Raw genomic sequence first — 19,143 nt, 5'->3', positions numbered from 1 at the left:
CCCACAGCCATCAAAGATGCACCATTTCCTCTAAGACTTCTAAGGGGGTTATTACCATGGGCCTGCTGTTCTGGTTTGTATTAGAGGAGACACTATCTTCTAAGTAAAACATGGAAGAGGAAGTGTCCAGAATTGTAAATAAGGCTTCCAGAGAAGCCTTGTTTTGGGACCATGATGGAGAAAAGCCATCTTGTCCAAGTCAGGATCCATCTTTGCTCCCTTTACCCAAATCTGACACAGACACTCCTGGATCATTTTCTGAGGTTTGTTTTAGTTCGTTTGCTTTACTCTCCAGAAAGAGATGTTTCTACATTGTTCACAAATAAATACCTCTCCAGTAAAAGTCTGCTTACGCAGTAGAAGACCATTAAGAATGAGCCAGAACCTCAGAATGCTCTCCATAGGTACACTGGAAAGTGAAAACAGTGAAGGCTTCAAACAGCCTTCAGATGGAGTTTCCATTTATGAGAAGAAAATGCAATACAAACCGACCTGAATGTGCATAGAATTTGCATGCCTCCATCAAAGCAAGAGGGCCACACTGAGCATCTCCATGTTTTTCTAGCATAATTTCACCACATAGATTCACTATGTGCTGAAACCTTTTTTTCTGTGAACTTGGGGAAAAATCAAAAAACCAAACCAAACCAAACCACAACAAAAAACCGCTGGAGCGTGGCATGTGCTTCTAGCACCATTCTTCCAGCTAAAGTACATTCATGAAGAAGGGACAACGCTGTTTCTCCCCTCTTTAAAAAAGGAAAGCATCTTGCTACTTTAGTTGTGCACTAATGTACCTCAATGTTACACTAATGTAGTTTGGATTAGATATAGAAGCAATAATCTTTTCTTTTTACCCTGCTAAAGGACTGTCCTTTAACCTGTCATTACGAAAGCATTTGGTTATTGTCAGGGGTAAAAGATGTAAGGGATATTTGTTGTCATTTCCCAGGTGTGGAAGAAATGGAAAGAAAACTAGGGACGAAAGTGGTCATGAAGGAACCACAGTTCCTCCTTGGTCACCACTTGAAATCTACATAGACGGAGAATGTAGGAAGTCTGTTCACACAGGGACCATTTGTCCCTTTGCTCCTGCAGTGACACTCCGGTAGAGAAATGCCCCTTTCCCTTTCGCTGAAAAGTCTCTTGGTTGAAAGATCAGCTCTGAAAAAGGTCTGGCCAAAGTCACTCTAGGGGACCGTGGTCACGGAACCGGGTGGACCAAACTACTCTAGCAGTCATAGAAGGGTCAGTGCCCATCACTGTGCGGGGAGCCCTGGTCACCTCCAGCTCCCTGGATCTCTCGCTGTAGGCTTTTTGGACAGAACCAGGCAGGAGTCCCTAACCGAAATGTCTTCTAGAGCTAGGCAGGTAACTTCAGAATTGAAGTTGCTGGAGATGGAGGTGAAAACTGTAAGGGCATTGGCAACCTGGATAAGCGTCTAATTAAGGCATTTAGTCGGGAATTTTAAATTTATAGCTCAGCTGGCCAAAGCACTAAAAGCAAAACTCCCAAGTACTGGCCAACTCACTGCAAGTTGGTGCCCCAAATACATCCAGGTCTAGTGTTCATATGCTCCAACCTGCCGCGGGTTTCTTGGTCGCTTGGGACGCTCAGCTGCAACAGCGTTTTGAGTTCTGTACTTGGAGGCGCCTAATGAGGGCTTAATGGGCCTTTTGATTATGGTGATGCTTCCCAGGTTGTGGGGACAAAAGTTTCTCAGAACCCGTTGCTGGCTACATTTTACTTCCACCAGAAACCGAACTGCGTTCAGTTTTTCTCCCGGCTACGACTTGCCGGGCTAGTGGGGGAGTGGGCGTGGGAAACCGGGAAATCCAAACCCGGAATCCAGTGAGGGGCGTGGCCGGACGCCGGGAGTCCCCGCCCCTCCCAGAAATGGCCCCGCCCCCATACTCTAGAGTTTAGCCTGCGCTCGCGGTCTGCACTGAATCCTCAGGACCCCAAAAGAGTAGCAGTTGGCTGTGTTTCCTTAGATTGCACGGTGCGTTACCTGGCACGATAGAAAGCTCAGATTGCGACCCGCAGCCGGGATAACCTGGCTTGCCGGTGTCCGCAGATTCCGCTGCAGTTGCGGCCGGAGCCCGGGTGCCCTTGCCCCGCGCTCTCCCGGTCCTGCGCTGCAGGGTGCGTATCGCCTCTGTGACTTTTTTGCGGGCCAGGGACCGAGAAAGAGTCTGTGCCTAAGAACTGGGCTCTGTGCCCAGAGCGAGGTGCAGGATGGAGAGCAAGACGCTGCTAGCTGTCGCTCTGTGGCTCTGCGTGGAGACCCAGGCCGCCTCTGTGGGTAAGGAGCCCACTCTCTGAAAGTAAAACGACGAAGTAGGGTGCGGGCGGAGAGAGGGGATACAGGAGAAGAGGACCTAACTCGGAGAGAACTAGGGAACCTACCCTTTGGTGTTCTTTCATTATCTTCGGGGAAACAGCTTCAAAGACTAGTCCAAAACGACCCAGCCTGTCGATGGTCCCCAGAACTCTAATCTCCCCCGGGCTTCAGTTGGAGCCTGTTGTGCGGACCCAACACAGCCTCGGGCTCTGGGGAGGCGGGAGTGGGAAGGAGATGCCCCACAGGCAAGAACAGGCAATAAAACGCCTGGAAGCAAGCGCAAGCCGGGCGCCCTGCGTGGCATCCTGCACTCCGCGCTGCCTCCACCGAGTGGAGCAGGGAACCCGCCCTCTGCTCCGCTCCCCTTTAGCTCCAGCACTTGCGCACACCGTCTATGTGAGGTGAGATCTCTTCATAGGGCGACACTTTGCTCCTCCAACTTTCTTTGGTGCAGAATGCTACTTTCCTCGCAGGAAGAAGAGGCAGTCCCCCCTTCTGTGACAGTTACTCCGAGTGTCTTAAAGTAACTATCCACCTAATACCCCAAAACGTTTGGTCCTGGGGTAAACTCAGTCAGAAACAGAGTTTCAGAAATCTCTTGGGTTTGGCACTTTATAGAGCCACTTTTCATGACACTTAAAATTGCCCTCTGCTTCAAGGTTAGTCCTTCCCTTCCCTTCCCTTCCCTTCCCTTCCCTTCCCTTCCCTTCCCTTCCCTTCCCTTCCCTTCCCTTCCCTTCCCTTCCTTCCCTTCCCTTCCCTTCCCTTCCCTTCCCTTCCCTTCCTTCTCCCCCCCCCCCCCCAGTTCTCTTCCATTTCCTTTTTGTAGCCAGTTTGCTCGTTTCCCAATCTCTACCCGTTGGAGAATGGAGGGAGAGTCAGAAAAAATTCAATTCCGTAAAAAATATTCCTTGCATCAGAAGACAACTGCGTGCCTTAAAAACACTGGCACTGAAATACAGTACCAAGATCATCTGTCTACAGTTATTGAGTTTTCTTCATAATGACTCGGTTCATCAGGCCAGCTCCATCATGGGTGCTCATTTGTCCCTGACAAACGCCCACTCTCCCCCCTTCTGGGAAGAGAAAGATAGTCTGGAATATGTGCTTGCCCTGTGTCCCACAAAGAAGTGAGTTGCTTTGAAGCCTGGGGTGTTCCTAGAGCAGCAGTTTAACAGTAGCCTGGTTCCCTGAATAAAATGGAGGTTGCCCTTTCGGAGTGTGTGACTTGCTTAATTGGATTGGACTATAATTGGTGCCATCGAAGTCTAGAGACAGAGCTGCTGTTGTTTTTCCTTCTTGTCTTCGAGCAGGAAGGATAACAGTGCACAAATTAATTAGTGTTGGTTATGGGATTCGAACATAAAAGGGCTTTTATTGTGTAGTAGCATATGTACCTCTTACAGTCAGAACTAGCTTTCTAAAGGAGAGGACCCAAACTTGCCAATGAAAATGAATGGGGTTTAATGGGTGGAGGGAGTGTTAGTCATTGATGTAACTCTCCAGTTATTATTGATAACCTTATTGGCTAGATTTGATTGTGGAGCGATCCCTAGAATAGCGTGGTGTTGTATATGGCTTCTTGTGAATGGGATGTCTCTTAAAGATGAATATAGCTAATGTGCCAGCAGTCTAAGATAATCTCTGGCTGTACTTTATTACAGAGACAGTCAAGAGGCTTTCAGTGGCTGTGGCATGTAGATCAGAGATAGAGCACTGAGAGTCTGGGTTCGCTTCCCAGCACTGAAGAATAAAAGTCATTTGCTGCAGAGGTAGAGTGGACACAGCTTATTGAATGGTGGTTATTTACTACCACATTTTCCCTTACACATTTGCCCAACTGATGGCTTCTTTTTCATTTGGCTCCTCATATGAGTCGTATCCAGTTATTGTTTTGGGGTTAATATTTCTGAGTCATGTTTAAAATCTACTTATCAAACAAATTGTATTTTTCACTTCTCAAACCAAGTAGCATTCCATCATTGGAAGACGTGTTTATGTGCTTGCCTTCTTTCATATTGAAAAGTGATTACACTGATTGATTAAACATGACTACCCATGACTACCCCACAGAGCACCCGTGACACAGTCACTTTAAATGCCACTTAAAGTGTATATTTGCAGATCTAGGAATATCCAAACACCACATAAAGTTCAGAACCACTGCCCAAATACAAGTCATTGATGATGTCAACTAGCTTCTGGGGGTTATTAATGTCATTTCATTTCCAATGATTGAAAACATGTCATCAATCAATATATCTATAGTTAGATCAGCAACATATGTGCATCTGATTAGATTGGGTGTATTTGGGGTGGTGTAGCTGTAGATTGTTCTGCACATCTGTGCAGGTGTGTGAGACCCTGTGCTGTCAGTTAACCACCTGCTTCCAGTTGTTCACATAGGGGCCACGGTGTCACAGCACTGGCTATTTGCCCTGGCTGTTTGCTCATACTCTCTTCTTTCACACGGCCCCGTATTTGTTCACGTTCACTTATTTGCCCAACAAGGTCAATGCCAGCTGAGACCCTACGAGTCATCTGTTCTGAGTTGGTGTGAATTAGAAAGCCTGGGTGGCTGCCTGGTATTAATTAGTTATCTTTTTCTTTTGAGACAGTCTCACTCACTATATGGCCCAGGCTAGACTCAAACTTACAGTCCTCTTGTTTGGTCCATTTGAGTGCTGGGCTTCCTGGTGTGCACCACCAGGCTAGGCAGATCAGTTACTTTCCAAGCTGAGAGCTGGAAGATTTTGATGTCCCTTAGCATGGTGGGCAACTCCTCTTTTTCTCATGCTTTTAACATGCCTGGTAACACTTTACATTTAGATGACTGACACCTAGTTATCTTGCTGTGGTGTGACCTGTTAGAGACGTGTATATCTCATGATATCTTTCTGTGTTTTAGTTTTTTTAGGTAACATGTATCTTGTGTCTGGAGCTTTGTGTCTAGATGAGCTCAGAGCTTTGATTAATTAATCAGTTGAGAACCCCCCATTGTAGCTCATTAGAGTTACACTATTTTAAGTTTTGCTCAGAGGAAAAGTATATTAATATGCATGTATGCATGAACTTGAGAGATTTTTACTCTTCCTCAATTCATTTTCCTTCATCTAAACGCCCTGTCTTTATGAGCCACTACCGCAGCTTGATTACCAAAGGAAATCTGCTATACTGCCTGATAAAAGACAATGGGACAAAGGTCACAGTAGCTCCTGCCCCTTTTTTGGGGGGAGGTATGGAGATGAGCTGTATAGAGATCTCTCTAGGGAGTTTTCATTAATCAGCAATTTAGTCAGATGTGTACATCCTATGCTTTCCCAAGGGCCTGAGATCATCAGATGGTGGCTCACCGGGTTTCGATGTCCCATATCCTTTTGTAAGACCTTGAAGTTGGCAGTGCAGGAAAACAGGAACTCCACCCTAGCACTGTGAATTGCAGAACTGTTGTGTTGGTTTGTGACCATCTGCCCATTCTTCCTGTTATGACAGAGCTTGTGAACTTTTACTGGGAATGGGGCAAAGCAGATTCCACTTTTGTACGATGAATTGCTGAAGAGGTCTTTTAAAACTTGGAGTATGCATTGCTGATGGAAGGTGTTTCCTATGGGGTCCGACTCTTGTCTAATTTCTTTCTAGGTTTGCCAGATGATTCCCTCCATCCACCCAAGCTCAGCACACAAAAAGATGTACTTACAATTTTGGCCAATACAACCCTTCAGATTACTTGCAGGTAAGGGTTCGTTTTAGATTCAGATTTCCTGTGTGCAAGGACTCATTGTTTACTGAGGTCACAACATTTCCATTACTGCAGAATTATAATAGTATTGTTGTAATTGTTTATAAGTCATGAGGCTTCTAAGAACTCATGCAATAACGAAACAATGAGAAAGGTCTCTTCAAACTTTTGTACTGTTTTGACGGGCCTTTTCAACACGTACAAATGCATACTCACATATGCATTTGCACAACCATGCACACATGTACATGCGTGCCAAAAACTGACATGTGATAGACATTCATGACTATTGATGAATCAGTAAAGTTAAGGGCTTATCCTTGTGAAATAGAGTGGAAGTCTGAGCCATGTTCATGTCAGTTCGAATGACTTGTGAACATCTTTTTAGCCCTTTATAAGAACTGTGTTCTACAAATGAAATTCTGTCTGTAGTAGCAACTTAATCTCTAGCCAACAATATTCCTGACCATATGTCCTGCTCAAAACATGAACTGCATACTCTGGCTTGATATTCAGGCCCTCTTTCCCTCTTGCCCGCAAGTAGCCACGCTACTGATGCTGGATAAGCAGGGAAACAGAACTCTTAGACAAGAGGAGGCCTTTGAATTTTGCTTTTCAACCAAGAGTCAAGAAAGGAAACCTAGAGGAGGTATAGGTGGATATGGCACTCATTCATGAATGACTCAGAGGTCTCTGTAAATCAGTGTGGTTTTGAGTGCTGGTGCCACAAAGAGTCCTGGCAGCTTGTGGCCTTTGCATCCTATTTGAAGAATACCAAGTGGTCCACAGCATAACTCAGGTCTGTTTTAGATTGTTGCATGTGGAGAGACACTAGGCCTCTTATCTAAGGTCTGCAAAGTCTTCAATACCCAGCCTTTGGAGGGGGGGGGGGAACAAAAACAGAAAGCCATAGCAGGAGCTGTTTATCTTCGTAAGTCATGGCGTTTCCAGAGACTTTCCCTTCTACCTAGTCTCAGACACAAAGGTCACTTGAGATCTGCAAAGGTCCCCCTCCCTTTAAAGGAGACTTCAGAAACATTTCTTGTGTTCTGAGCAAACCCTGGAGAGAACAGGCACAGTCAATACTGTGATGTCATGGGAGTTTCAAGCTCTTTGAATGAAGGCTCAGTGGGCCACATTGTTTTATTCATATTGACTACCTTCCATTTGCTTTGTGGAGAAATGAAGCAATAAAAGTATTGTCTATTTAACTTTACCCTTTCAAGGAGGTACCAGGGCCCTCTTCTCTCGGTGCCCTCTCTTCTTCCTCCCTCACACCTACATGATGATTCTGGCTTCCCTGCTGTTTCCCCAACACTCCAGATGTGCACTGGTCTCTGTCCTTCACATTTACCGTTCCTACTTGAAATGCTGTTCCTCATCATGTGCATAGGGCCTGTTTGTTGCTTCTTTTATGTTTCTCTTCATAGCACTAAATTAACACCTTTTATACAATGACTTGTATGTCCTAGTTGTCTCTCCCCTAGTTAGAGTGAGCTTCCATAAAGGCACTGATTTATTTCTTCTTGGTGTACACTGGGAAAGTGCTCTAGCACTGAGCATCATATCTTTGGTCCCTTAAAGCATTAGTTTTTGTCCTTAATAATGGTCAGCAATTATATATACTTAAAAAAACATTCTTTCAGTTCATACTGAAAGAATGAATTGTGAACTAACAGAAAACACATGACCCCATGGGTGATTTCTGAAATAGAGTGTGTGATCTTTGGTGGCATGTCCATGCAGACTGTCATCAGTGTCTATCAACTTTGAAGTGTCTGTTGAGCATTTTATATGCTCATGAGAACCATACCTTCCGTTCTCTTATTCAGAGCCTCATGCCATGGGGTGTCACATTAATACCTTCCTGGAATACTTTTTTCAGGGGACAGAGGGACCTGGGTTGGCTTTGGCCCAACAATCATCATGGTTCTGAGGAAAGGGTGTCGGTGACTGAGTGCAGTGACAGCGTCTTCTGCAAGACACTCACAATTCCAAAAGTGGTGGCAAATGATACCGGAGCCTACAAGTGCTTCTATTGGGATGTCGACATGTCCTCCGTCATTTATGTCCATGTTCAAGGTAAGCAGTGGACAAGAATGTACTTCCCACATCCACTTACTAGGTCTAAAAAGCAACAGGCACAAGAAAAGTTAAGTCCAACAGGAGTCTTGATGGAAAGGCTGTTTGCCAAAAAGAATATAAAAATCTCCCTCCCAGACTTCTTTTAAGAAAGGACTCACTGACTGTCTGGGCTTTGGTCTGAGCTGCATTTGTCTTCTTTAGATAGGTCAGTCCTAGTCCCTTCTGTGTGGTGCTCTGAGATTCTCTGTGACCTGTCATGGGCTATAGGGACTCATAAAATGCCTTCTCTTGTTTGAGACCCTGAGATCTTAGAAATGGAGGGAGATTGGAAGTGGATTATAGAGAGGTTTCTGTGGTGAGATAGGTTATCTGTAGCAGGGAGGAGGTTTTTGCAGGAATGCATAGCGAAATAGCCAAGGACTCTGGAGGTTGTGTTTTTCCCCCTCCCCCATAAGATTTTTCCTTTCCAGACTCACACTTTATTAAAAAAAAATCCACATACCCATGTGCAAAGCACAACACCATCTCCAAAGAAGCCGTGGAGGACTGCATGTCCTGTCTTTGCTTGTGTGCTCTGAGAGGGCTTCAAGTTTGCCATCGACTCCAGGAAGATGCAGCCTAGAGACATGAAAGGTCGCTTCATAGTTAGAGCGAGTATTTTATTTTGAGGGGATGGTAGCTGTGTGAGCTTCCTTTGCATACTTCACCTTTGAGGGCTAATGATTTAGGACTGATTTACAGAAGACCTTTCATTTTACATTAAAGGATTAGCTTAGCTTTTGTCTCATGTGAAAGGGTTACTTTAGCACTGTAAGCAAGGCATGCAACTTAACATCTTTATAATAAAGACTACAAGGCAACATGTATTCGATTTCTAGAGCATGAATTATGATCTCTTTTGTATTTTAAAAACTGCACACCACCTTTTCTTGCAATAAACCCATCTTCACTTATGAGACACCTGTAATATTATGCACTTCTCAGGAATGTCAAGGTTTCATTATATATAAAGATTTATTTGTTTTCATTTTTGTGAATGCAAGTTTTGCATGTGTACTGTGTGCACGCCTGCTATCTGTGGAGGTCAGAAGAGGGCATTAGACCCCCACTGGAACTGGAGTTACAGAAGGCTCTGAGCCACCTTGGGTGATGGGAATTGAATGTACATGCTCAGCAGGAGCAGCCAGTGCTCCTAACAGCTGGACCATCTCTCCAAGTCTGGGTTGCAGACTCCCTATTTTATTTATTCATCTGTATCTAACCTTACATCTCAGAGGATTTGAGACCCGTGAAAATGACTTTGAAATTTTTTTTCTAGAATTAACTATTACCAGATAGAAAGGCTCTTCATCAGGACAGCACTCTTGCAGATATGACCGTCCATAAGATGTGACCTGTCCTTCAGTAAGGACAGTCTATGGAAGACTGTCCTAATGTCCTATGGTGCCCTGGGGGCATTCTTTTTGCCCAGGGTAAGCAAAGTCTAAGATGGAGTTCTGTGCCTTCCTCCTCACTCTGCAGAGCTGAGGGAGACAGACCTTGGGGAATGTCTGGCTCCTTTTGATCTGGCAGTCTTGGGAGATGTGGCTCTCTCAGAAGATTGCAAGGATTTCCTGCTCTCAGCCTGTCTGGAAATGCTACAAGATGAGCCTCTCCCACAATATCTCGTTACTTCCTTCTCCCCAAGTCAGGAAACCTGGAGACATGTAAAATTCATTTCTTGAGTTACAGTAAATATTTTATTTTGAGAGGATACGTGGTTGTTTAATGCTCCTTTGTTTACTTCCCCTTTAGGGCTACTGAAATAGAACCCATTTACCAAATAACTTTAGTCTTAAGTCAAGAGGTTAATTTGACTTCTCCAGACTCTGAATGAAGCACATCGTGTAATAGTCCATTAACATGTGCAATAGCAACAAGCGGTGGTCTCTAGCACTATTTGCCAGTATACTTGGTGCCTTTGGATACACCATGAAATTCTGTTTCCGCCTCAGCTTAGCATTCTATTTGATCATGAAGTTTAACAACAGGAAAGAAAGCTTTGAATGTATTATTCCCTATGGGTAGGTCCTTAATGTCCCCCTCTGGTCCCCACCTCACTTCCTCCGTCCTCTGACCCAACTAGCAGTGGATAGAGCCAGGAAGCTGGCGTTGGCCTCATAAGATAATGGCTATGGCATGTGGGGGGCGAAGCTAGCTGCATTTCTATGCTTTCCAGCTGGGGAGGAAATCAGATTTTTGCTGTTGAAAGGAATTAGCTACTCTTCTTCCCTTTGGCTTCATTAACTCTTTCTTCACCTCTGGAAAGGCTTGGTCAGATGCATGTGGGAGTGGGTGGGGGGTCGGAGCTGGGATGTTGATGTTATCTCTGAGATTTCAAGTGGTGACTCCAGACCATGTCCTCTGTCTCTGGGGAATGGAGTAAATTCCCAGCCATGTATTAATGCTGTGTGAATACTCTCTGAAGGATATCAAAATGACTCTGGCTTTTGGCTCAATCTTTTGGCATTATGGCTTTCCAAATATTCATTGTCAGAGATATATTAATAAGTTTTAAATCTTGAACTGGATGTAGTGGCTATTAAACATTATTGCATAAAGAGTCTTATTTTCAGTGCTCACAGTCTTAAGGTATTATTGAAATCATTCTTTTTGAATCACTGAATCATCTAATTATTGTGCACCTTTGTTTAAAATTTTCATTTTCTTTTCAGGTCATTTATATTATTTGCCTACTGAAAGAAATGAATATTTAGCATTGTAAAACTCATAGTTTCAATGTATGGATTTAAATTTAAAATGCTTATTTTATAAAAAAATTATAATAACCTATTAAAGCATGGCATTTCTAAAATAGATTCTACTTTTTAATGTTCCATGTAGAGAAGTTAAGCTCATTTTTGGAGTTTCCATTCAGATTACTTCTCTCTCTCTCTCTCTCTCTCTCTCTCTCTCTCTCTCTCTCTCTCTGTGTGTGTGTGTGTGTGTGTGTGTGTGTGTGTGTGTGTCTGTATGTGTGTATATATGCTTTTCTCCCCTTCCTTGGCCATAACTTTGGAGCCAGACTAACCTATGGGCATCTTTGCTCATGCAAGTTGTCAATGCCAATCATTCACTCGTTCAGTTATGGTTCATGGACCTAAGAATACCAACTGTCCTTCTAATAACTCACTGGAAACTTCACTTTTCTTCCAGATTACAGGTCACCATTCATCGCCTCTGTGAGTGATCAGCATGACATTGTGTACATCACCGAGAACAAGAACAAAACTGTGGTGATTCCGTGCCTAGGGTCAATTTCAAGCCTCAATGTGTCACTCTGTGCAGTGAGTTGCCTATTTTCTAGTCACTTCCCATCTTTCCAGGGCTGTAAGCCTCTTTGCATATGCACTTCCTGCTTCCAATAGCATGTCAATAGTGAACTGCAAAGCCCTTAGGGAGAGTCAGCAACACAATAAACAAAACCAACTTACATTCTTGAAGCCTTTCAGAAGTCATCAAGTTCCAACAGCACTGGGTTAAATACTGTTTCTTTGTTGTTATCTAGAGATATCCAGAAAAGAGGTTTGTTCCGGATGGAAACAGAATCTCCTGGGACAGTGAGAAAGGCTTTACTATCCCCAGTTACATGATCAGCTATGCAGGCATGGTCTTCTGCGAGGCAAAGATCAATGATGAAACCTACCAGTCTATCATGTACATAGTTGTGGTTGTAGGTAAGTGGGTGTTTCCTTTCTGTGCCATTAATACCATCTAATGAAGAGTGGCTTTCTACATGAAGATCCTGGAGAGAAGGTGTAGAGTGAAGAGCAAGGGGTGTGGGAAAAGATACTAGCTCAGGATATGGGGCTGGTCAATTCCTTATAGATGTTCTTCTCTACCAGACAAACCATTGCAATGGGTGGGGCAGGGAGTGTTCCTCTTTTCTTGCCAAGACCAAGAATGAAAAACCACAGGCGCTCAGGTTATGAAAAATGCAATATTCAGATCACTGCTTGGCACCAGTTCTCTTAATTGTATCTATTTTATGGAAAGTTCAGCTATTTACTCAAGTGGGCCCTGTTAGCCTAGATTTTATTATTCACCAGGTTACAACATTTTCGAAAACGCTGAAGATAGTGATTTGTAAATCACTATAAACCTTTTTTCCTAAAAGCCATCAAGAAGCAGTGAGTCCCCCCAAGAGAAGTGATGTCACACACTTTGTACCACTTTAAAAGATGTGTGCCAACTCCTGGATGTCTTTTCCGTCTTACTTTCTGTTTTTATCATTTACTTGCTCCAGGATACAGGATTTATGATGTGACCCTGAGCCCCCCTCATAGAATCCAGCTATCTGCAGGAGAGAAGCTTGTCTTAAATTGTACAGCAAGAACTGAGCTCAACGTGGGGCTTGATATCAAGTGGGAGATCCCTTCTTTGAAGGTAATGAAAACAGCTCAGAGCCAGGTCTCTGAATACTTTGATAATAAGCCCTAATGAAGTTTGCGTGAGAGATAAAGGGTTCCCTCTGGTCAGATAAATTATAAAGGCTTTAAAACATGCTCTCTCTCTCTCTCTCTCTCTCTCTCTCTCTCTCTCTCTCTCTCTCTCTCTCACACACACACACACACACACACACACACACACACAGATACCCCAGTGTACCCACACTTTAATATAGGAGTATGGCAGAATATATAGCAACCATGAAAGATACCTTGCCAGGACCTGTGCATATTCATCTCTGCTAGGTTATTAATCTTTTGACATTGCTATTGGAGAACACAATGTGGAGTCAGATGCAAGATTTATAATGGTAGTTTATTTAGGAGAGGTACGCACGCAAGTCTACCTAGCCAGGCAGCAGGGAGTTCGAGAGGGACCCTGCACTGCACCCCTAGCTACTTAAACCTTTCCCACATCACTCTGACCACACCCAAGCAGTCGTGGTCAGCAACACCTCTGTCCAGCCCCAAGCTGGCGTGGTCAGCATTACCTCTAATCATGTTTTCTCCCTAAACATTGCATTATTTCTCTGTTCTCTAAAGCCCTTGATCTGTTTTTCCCTTTAAGAGGTGATCTGGGTTACATTTCTCTTTAAACCGTTGTATTTGTATCTATACTCCACACACATCTCATTCCCATTAGCTAAAGAAGTCTTCAAAGTTCTACCTTAGTCCCACGTATTTCAACATTCACTCAATTCTACTGAATCCCAATGTATATATTGCCAGTGTGGCATTTAAAGCCTCAGTTATTAATAATAGTGTGCATCGAGGGACAGGACCTGAATCTGTGGGTCTCTAGGAGCTATTGGATGGTTAGTGTTCTGCTGGGCTGTGAACATTCACTACAATCTTTTTGTTTCTCAGCATCAGCATAAGAAGGTTATAAACAGGGACCTGAAACCCCTTCCTGGGACTGTGATGAAGAAATTTTTGAGCACCTTGATAATCGACAGTGTGACACGGAATGACCAAGGGCTATATATCTGCACAGCGTTCAGTGGGCGGATGACCAAGAGAAACAGCACGTATGTCCAAATTCATAGTAAGTGACCATTTTCTTGCTAATATACTGTACCTGAAAGAGTGAGATGATTTACACAAATTTACCTTGTTCATTTGCAAGATACTTTTGAGTTCTTGTTAATGAGGACACAAGGCCTAGAGGTCAACAGCTTAACTTTGGAGTCAGGGACTTGTGTTCAAAACCTCAACTTAGAAATGACACATGGTAAGTGCTCACTAGGTATTGCTTGCTAGAGCCGTTTCTGCAGTTATAACTATTATTAGAAGTAGAGTGCTAGTATGTGAAATGGTATATTAAAGATTTCGGTAAGGGAGGCTAAGAGCTTACTTGAAGAAGCATAAACCCTTCAAATTGGGGAAACCCAGATTCAGTTGCTTTCTCTGTTGCTTTAGCTAAATCACCCAAATTCTCAGTTATGCCCTCTCATTTACATAGCTGTCTAGTTTAGATAATTTATTTATGCTAGAGCTCTAGCTTATGCTTTTACAGGGTTACTTTGAAGCTTACATGGAATAGTTTGTTTTGTGATGTCGGGGTCTTGCATATGGTAGGCAAGTGATCTACCATTGCACTGCTTTAAGAAAGTAAAGGCAGAAGAAGGAAGAACAGTTAGGGGGTTGGTTGTTCAAATCCAGGTGAGAGATGGTAGAGGACTTGGACTAGGGTATCTGTGGAGGAAGTAGAAGACATGAGATCTTGGATCTACTCTGAAGGCATAGTCAGCTAGACTTGCTGGTTGATTTGTTGGCTGTGATTATGGCTTGAGCTTTAACATAAAGAGATGGCCTTCACTTTAACACAGGCAGAGGAACAGTGGTGTTACTAAGTGAAGGGGGGTGGGTAAGATGGCATTTGGAGAATAGTGTTGAGTGAGTTCCTTTGGAGATGCCCATTAAACATACAGGTAGAGATGTTTGATATGTAAACTTGGAACCCAGAGAAGTCAGGGCAGGGGTTGAAAGTTTCTGTAGTGACAGATGCTTTAAATCTGAAACTAGATAGAAGAGGGGGCAGGGAAAGAGAGTGGTCTGAGGAGGGAGTGTTGGACAACCAACACCTAGAATGTGGGTAGCGGGTGTTATGGGAGCAGAGGTTCAGGTGTGCCCGCTGGTCCCTGAGGGATTTAGAGAAGGCTGTGGGGAAGGATGGAAGCTCAAGGCTCATGAGAGAGCACTAGCGAGGAGAGAAGTTTGACAAAGGTTAGAGAGGAGCTGGAATGTGGCTGCTATAGACAGCATGGAGACTCTCAGAATGGCAGTACCCCAACATCTAACTTTTCACTTGACTAAAACTCCAAACCAAAAAGGCATTTGAAGTAACTTGGCATTCATGAGAACCATTGCTTTTGTTTTCTTCTAGCAAAACCTTTTATTGCTTTTGATAGCAGTATGGAATCTTTGGTGGAAGCAACAGTGGGCAGCCAAGTCCGAATCCCTGTCAAGCACCTGAGTTACCCAGCTCCTGATATCAAATGGTAACTACTGAAAAGCAAAACATTGGTCTACATGAGATAAAATCCCTCTGTTGTGTTAATTCCTGGGACTGTCTTCCACAGGTACAGAAATGGAAGACCCATTGAGTCCAATTACACAATGATAGTGGGTGATGAACTCACAATCATGGAAGTGAGTGAACGAGATGCGGGAAACTACACGATCGTTCTCACCAATCCCATTTCAATGGAGAAACAGAGCCATGTGGTTTCCCTGGTTGTAAATGGTGAGTTCACTCAATGCCTCCTCTGCCCAAAATTTACTAGGAAGAGAGAGAATGAATCTTACTACATCTCCTAGGCACCATTCCTTTGTGTCCTGTTGCATCATCCACATCATTAATTGGGTCAATGCATAAAAAATGAAAAATGACCCAGGGAGGTGAATTTGAAATGAGATGTGGTATGGTAGCATACTCTGGTCATGCTTCCTTGATAAGTCATGCAAATGTGCTGTGTTACGATAAATCTTTCTGCCAAAAGCCGCCAAGCCCCACCGCCACCTGTGCGCTCTATGCCAGCCGCCTGCCTGAGTTAGGGCCCCAGTTAATGCAGAGAGACTTGCATTAGGTACAATGCTGCTTGGCCAATGACTAGGATTCTCATCTGTTAGCTCAGTCTCAATTATCATAAATCTATATATTTTATGACTTATCTTATCGGATGCCTATATATTTTATAAGACTTATCTTATCAGACGCCTTATTGGTGTCCCTCCTTGCTTGTGGATCACATTGTGCCGCTGGAGGAAGAGCAGAGGGGAAAAGGGGACACTGCTTGTTTCTCCTTGCTTAAATATGAGTCTCCTTACTGTGTCACTTCCTGCCTGGATCACCACTTCTGTACTACATTTCCCAGAATCCTCTTTGATTCCTAGTCCTGTCTAACTTGCTGTCTCATTGGCCAAACAGTATTTTATTCAATAATCAATAAGATGAACATACACAGTACATTCCCCATCAGTGCTGTTGGTGGTCCCATGCAAGGTGACAGTTGATGGTACCCTCCAGACAAATGCCTTTGGGGTCACTCTAAGGTTCGTGAGCTCCCATTGCTCCTGTCCACAAAACTACATATTGAGTGAAGATTTGGTAGACTCTCCTTGTGTTGCCTATGATGTTTTAGTCTGAAGCTTTAGCTTCTTTACTCCAGACACATGGCAGAACTCCACACAGGAGTCCTGTGGAGACTGGCATCATGGGACATATCTTGAGTCTGTTTTTGACTTAAGGATGATTTAAACTTTACATTCCCAAGGTGAATGTTATAATTATTTGGGTGGAGGCAGGAAGGTGAGTGTAGAAGTACCACCATGCTGACTGCCAACTTGATTTTATCCTTATTGGACTTAATCTTCACTATGCTAATGAATATTGCCTTCTCCAGCGGGAGAGACAGAGGATTTAGCTAGCTTATTTGACTAGAGCACTTTTCCTTCCTCAGTAAATGCATTAATATTTTGCTTCAAACACAGTTGGAGAAATGCTTCTAGTGTAATTCTTCATGCTCCCTACTGGTACCACACATTAAAACTTCAAGATATTGTCTCACAACAGTAATGTGCTTCCCACGTGTCTTGATCCTCCTCTGTGTGTCTGCTGAGCATGGCTTCATTTCTTTTTCCTTTAGGGAGTGTTTTAAAGATAACAGATTTTTGGGATGATTGCTTAGAAGCTGCATGGGCAAAGGGGATTCAAGAGAGGGGTGGAAGACAAAGGTGATAAATGCAATGAGAAGGAAATAACTGGACCACAAAGACAGAGAGACAGTGAACAACCCCAACTCTGCTTCCTATAGTCATCACATGCAGTGAACCTTATCATTTCCCTCACCGTGTGCAATAAATACAGACGTGAAGTCTGGCTTCTGTTCAGAATCCAGAATGCCTACCTTTGTCCTGGATTTTGCCACATATTCACTGATGCCCTTGGGCAAGTCTTTTAATGTTTGCCTCATTTCTTCTCATGTGTAGAGTGAGCGCCATAGCCATGGTTATGAGGACTGAAAGTCAATGGGAAGCGTCTCAACAAGACTGGGTGCATAAGAAATGTATTTGCTGTGTTGGATCAATGGTTTTCTCTCTGTAGCTTCCCACTCTACTTCTTGCTAGGCTGGAGGACATGGACAATAACATCTTTAATGTAGAGTGACTGAGTGAGGCATGGGTGTGTGGAGTTTGCTTAAAGTTACTCGGCTTACTGGGTTTTAGTTTTATGATAGCATAAGAATTCAGGTTCCAGTTCTAGCTGTTCCTTTGGGAAAGCAAGCAGAGGTGAAACCATCTGAGTACAAAGGGCAGATCTGGTGGCTGAAATCCCTCCTTGTTCCTCATAGCAATCAAGTAACTCACAGGCTGTCTTTTCTGTGTCCAGTCCCACCCCAGATTGGTGAGAAAGCCTTGATCTCTCCCATGGATTCCTACCAGTACGGTACCATGCAGACATTGACATGCACAGTCTATGCTAACCCTCCCCTGCACCACATCCGCTGGTACTGGCAGCTAGAAGAGGCATGCTCCTACAAGCCCAGGTGAGCAAAGCCATGTGCTCTGATTTGCTTGCCATCTTGTATTCCTTTTTGCCAATTGATGCCGCCATGATTCCATCTAAACCTACAATGTTATCTCTAAAGATGTTACCCTTAGAATGGTACTTGAACTCTCCTATTTTCCTCTGTGGCTTGAGTTTTAACAGACTCCCTGGCTTGGGGCATCCCACCATGTGAGTCAGCATTCTTCTTAGTTAGCCCCGATGTCCACCTCTCCAAATGATCACTGTTTGCTTAGTTTGCTAATTGCCAGTCTTTGGATCTCCTCCTATCTGCAAGCTGGAGAGTACCATATTGCTCCTCTTTATCTGTGGGAAGGTCCATCTCTCAGAGGAAGTGCTGATGGATGGGAGGTGGTGATAAACCTAGCCCAGGCCCAAAGAGCTTTAGGCCCAGCTTATCAAGTTCGACCACAAGTGCAGACATCCTTAGGGAAAACAACAGCCACCACCTTCAACCTACCATCCCAAGCATCCTACTTCCTGTTGTTGTTTTTGAAATAGCAAACTCTGGTTTCTCCCTCAGCTGCTGGTCATTTCCTAAACAAAAGCCACAGTCCCAGAGAGATGACTTTAAGAAGCCCAGTGGCTTCCAAGTTTCCTTACCTTCCTTTGAACTGAATTAACTTGAATTGTCTTGTCGATCCAATTTATGAATGGAGATGTGTTCCCAGAATAGCTGCTTCCCTCCTGTATCCTCAATCAACCACCTTGGACCTTTCCACTGTTGTTGACATCTATTTTTAATTGGCGCCAAGTCCTGTGAAGTGTTAGCCTGTATCGAAAGTTATCACTGAGAACATGATAACCAAGGTCTGACCCTTTCCTGTACTATTGATTCGAATGAAAGAAAAGTCAAATCATGACATGCTATGCTTTCTCCCTCATACAGCCAAACAAACCCATATACTTGCAAAGAATGGAGAAATGTGGAGGATTTCCAGGGGGGAAATAACATCGAAGTCACCAAAAACCAATATGCCCTAATTGAAGGAAAAAACAAAGTGAGTCTGAAGTTCTTGATTTTTGACTATCTCTCTAGTTCTCACTGCTGCATAGAAGATGGTCCAATAACATGCAAAGGTATATTGGAGGTTATTAACCAAAGAGTCTGTGTGATATTGTCCATAATAGCCAAGTTATAGAATCAGCCTAGGTAGATAAAGTGTGAGCTTTACACACACACACACACACACACACACACACACACACACACGCATGCACACATATGCATATGCAGGCATGCACCCACACAGACACACAGGTGCCTTTCATCTTTAAAGAGGAACAAATTGATGCCATTTGCAGAAAAATGGGATCATTGTGTTAAACAAAGTAAGCCAGACTTAGAAGTACAAATATGTTTTTCTCTCATATAAATCGATTGAAAAAAAGACACAATGTTAGAGAGGACTGTTTAGG

The 19,143-nt window shown here is 43.7% G+C and overlaps 1 protein-coding gene across 1 annotated transcript in view; it reads left to right on the top strand.

Moving 5' to 3' along the window:
- Nucleotides 1-2,239: 2,239 nt before the first annotated feature.
- The window catches only part of Kdr (kinase insert domain receptor), a 43,119-nt gene continuing 26,215 nt past the window's right edge, over nucleotides 2,240-19,143 (top strand). Inside the window, exons 1-11 of the mRNA XM_027390913.2 lie at nucleotides 2,240-2,306; nucleotides 5,985-6,078; nucleotides 7,970-8,166; nucleotides 11,365-11,495; nucleotides 11,717-11,885; nucleotides 12,455-12,594; nucleotides 13,524-13,701; nucleotides 15,043-15,157; nucleotides 15,239-15,402; nucleotides 17,548-17,704; nucleotides 18,614-18,725. Of these exons, the coding sequence (XP_027246714.1) occupies nucleotides 2,240-2,306; nucleotides 5,985-6,078; nucleotides 7,970-8,166; nucleotides 11,365-11,495; nucleotides 11,717-11,885; nucleotides 12,455-12,594; nucleotides 13,524-13,701; nucleotides 15,043-15,157; nucleotides 15,239-15,402; nucleotides 17,548-17,704; nucleotides 18,614-18,725 (1,524 nt within the window). The remainder of the gene's footprint in view (nucleotides 2,307-5,984; nucleotides 6,079-7,969; nucleotides 8,167-11,364; nucleotides 11,496-11,716; nucleotides 11,886-12,454; nucleotides 12,595-13,523; nucleotides 13,702-15,042; nucleotides 15,158-15,238; nucleotides 15,403-17,547; nucleotides 17,705-18,613; nucleotides 18,726-19,143) is intronic.

Source organism: Cricetulus griseus (assembly GCF_003668045.3).
Source record: "Cricetulus griseus strain 17A/GY chromosome 1 unlocalized genomic scaffold, alternate assembly CriGri-PICRH-1.0 chr1_1, whole genome shotgun sequence".
In the NCBI taxonomy this organism is placed as follows: domain Eukaryota; kingdom Metazoa; phylum Chordata; class Mammalia; order Rodentia; family Cricetidae; genus Cricetulus; species Cricetulus griseus.
The sequence above is the reverse complement of the archived record's forward strand: the minus strand, read 5'-3'. Positions and strand labels throughout refer to the sequence as shown.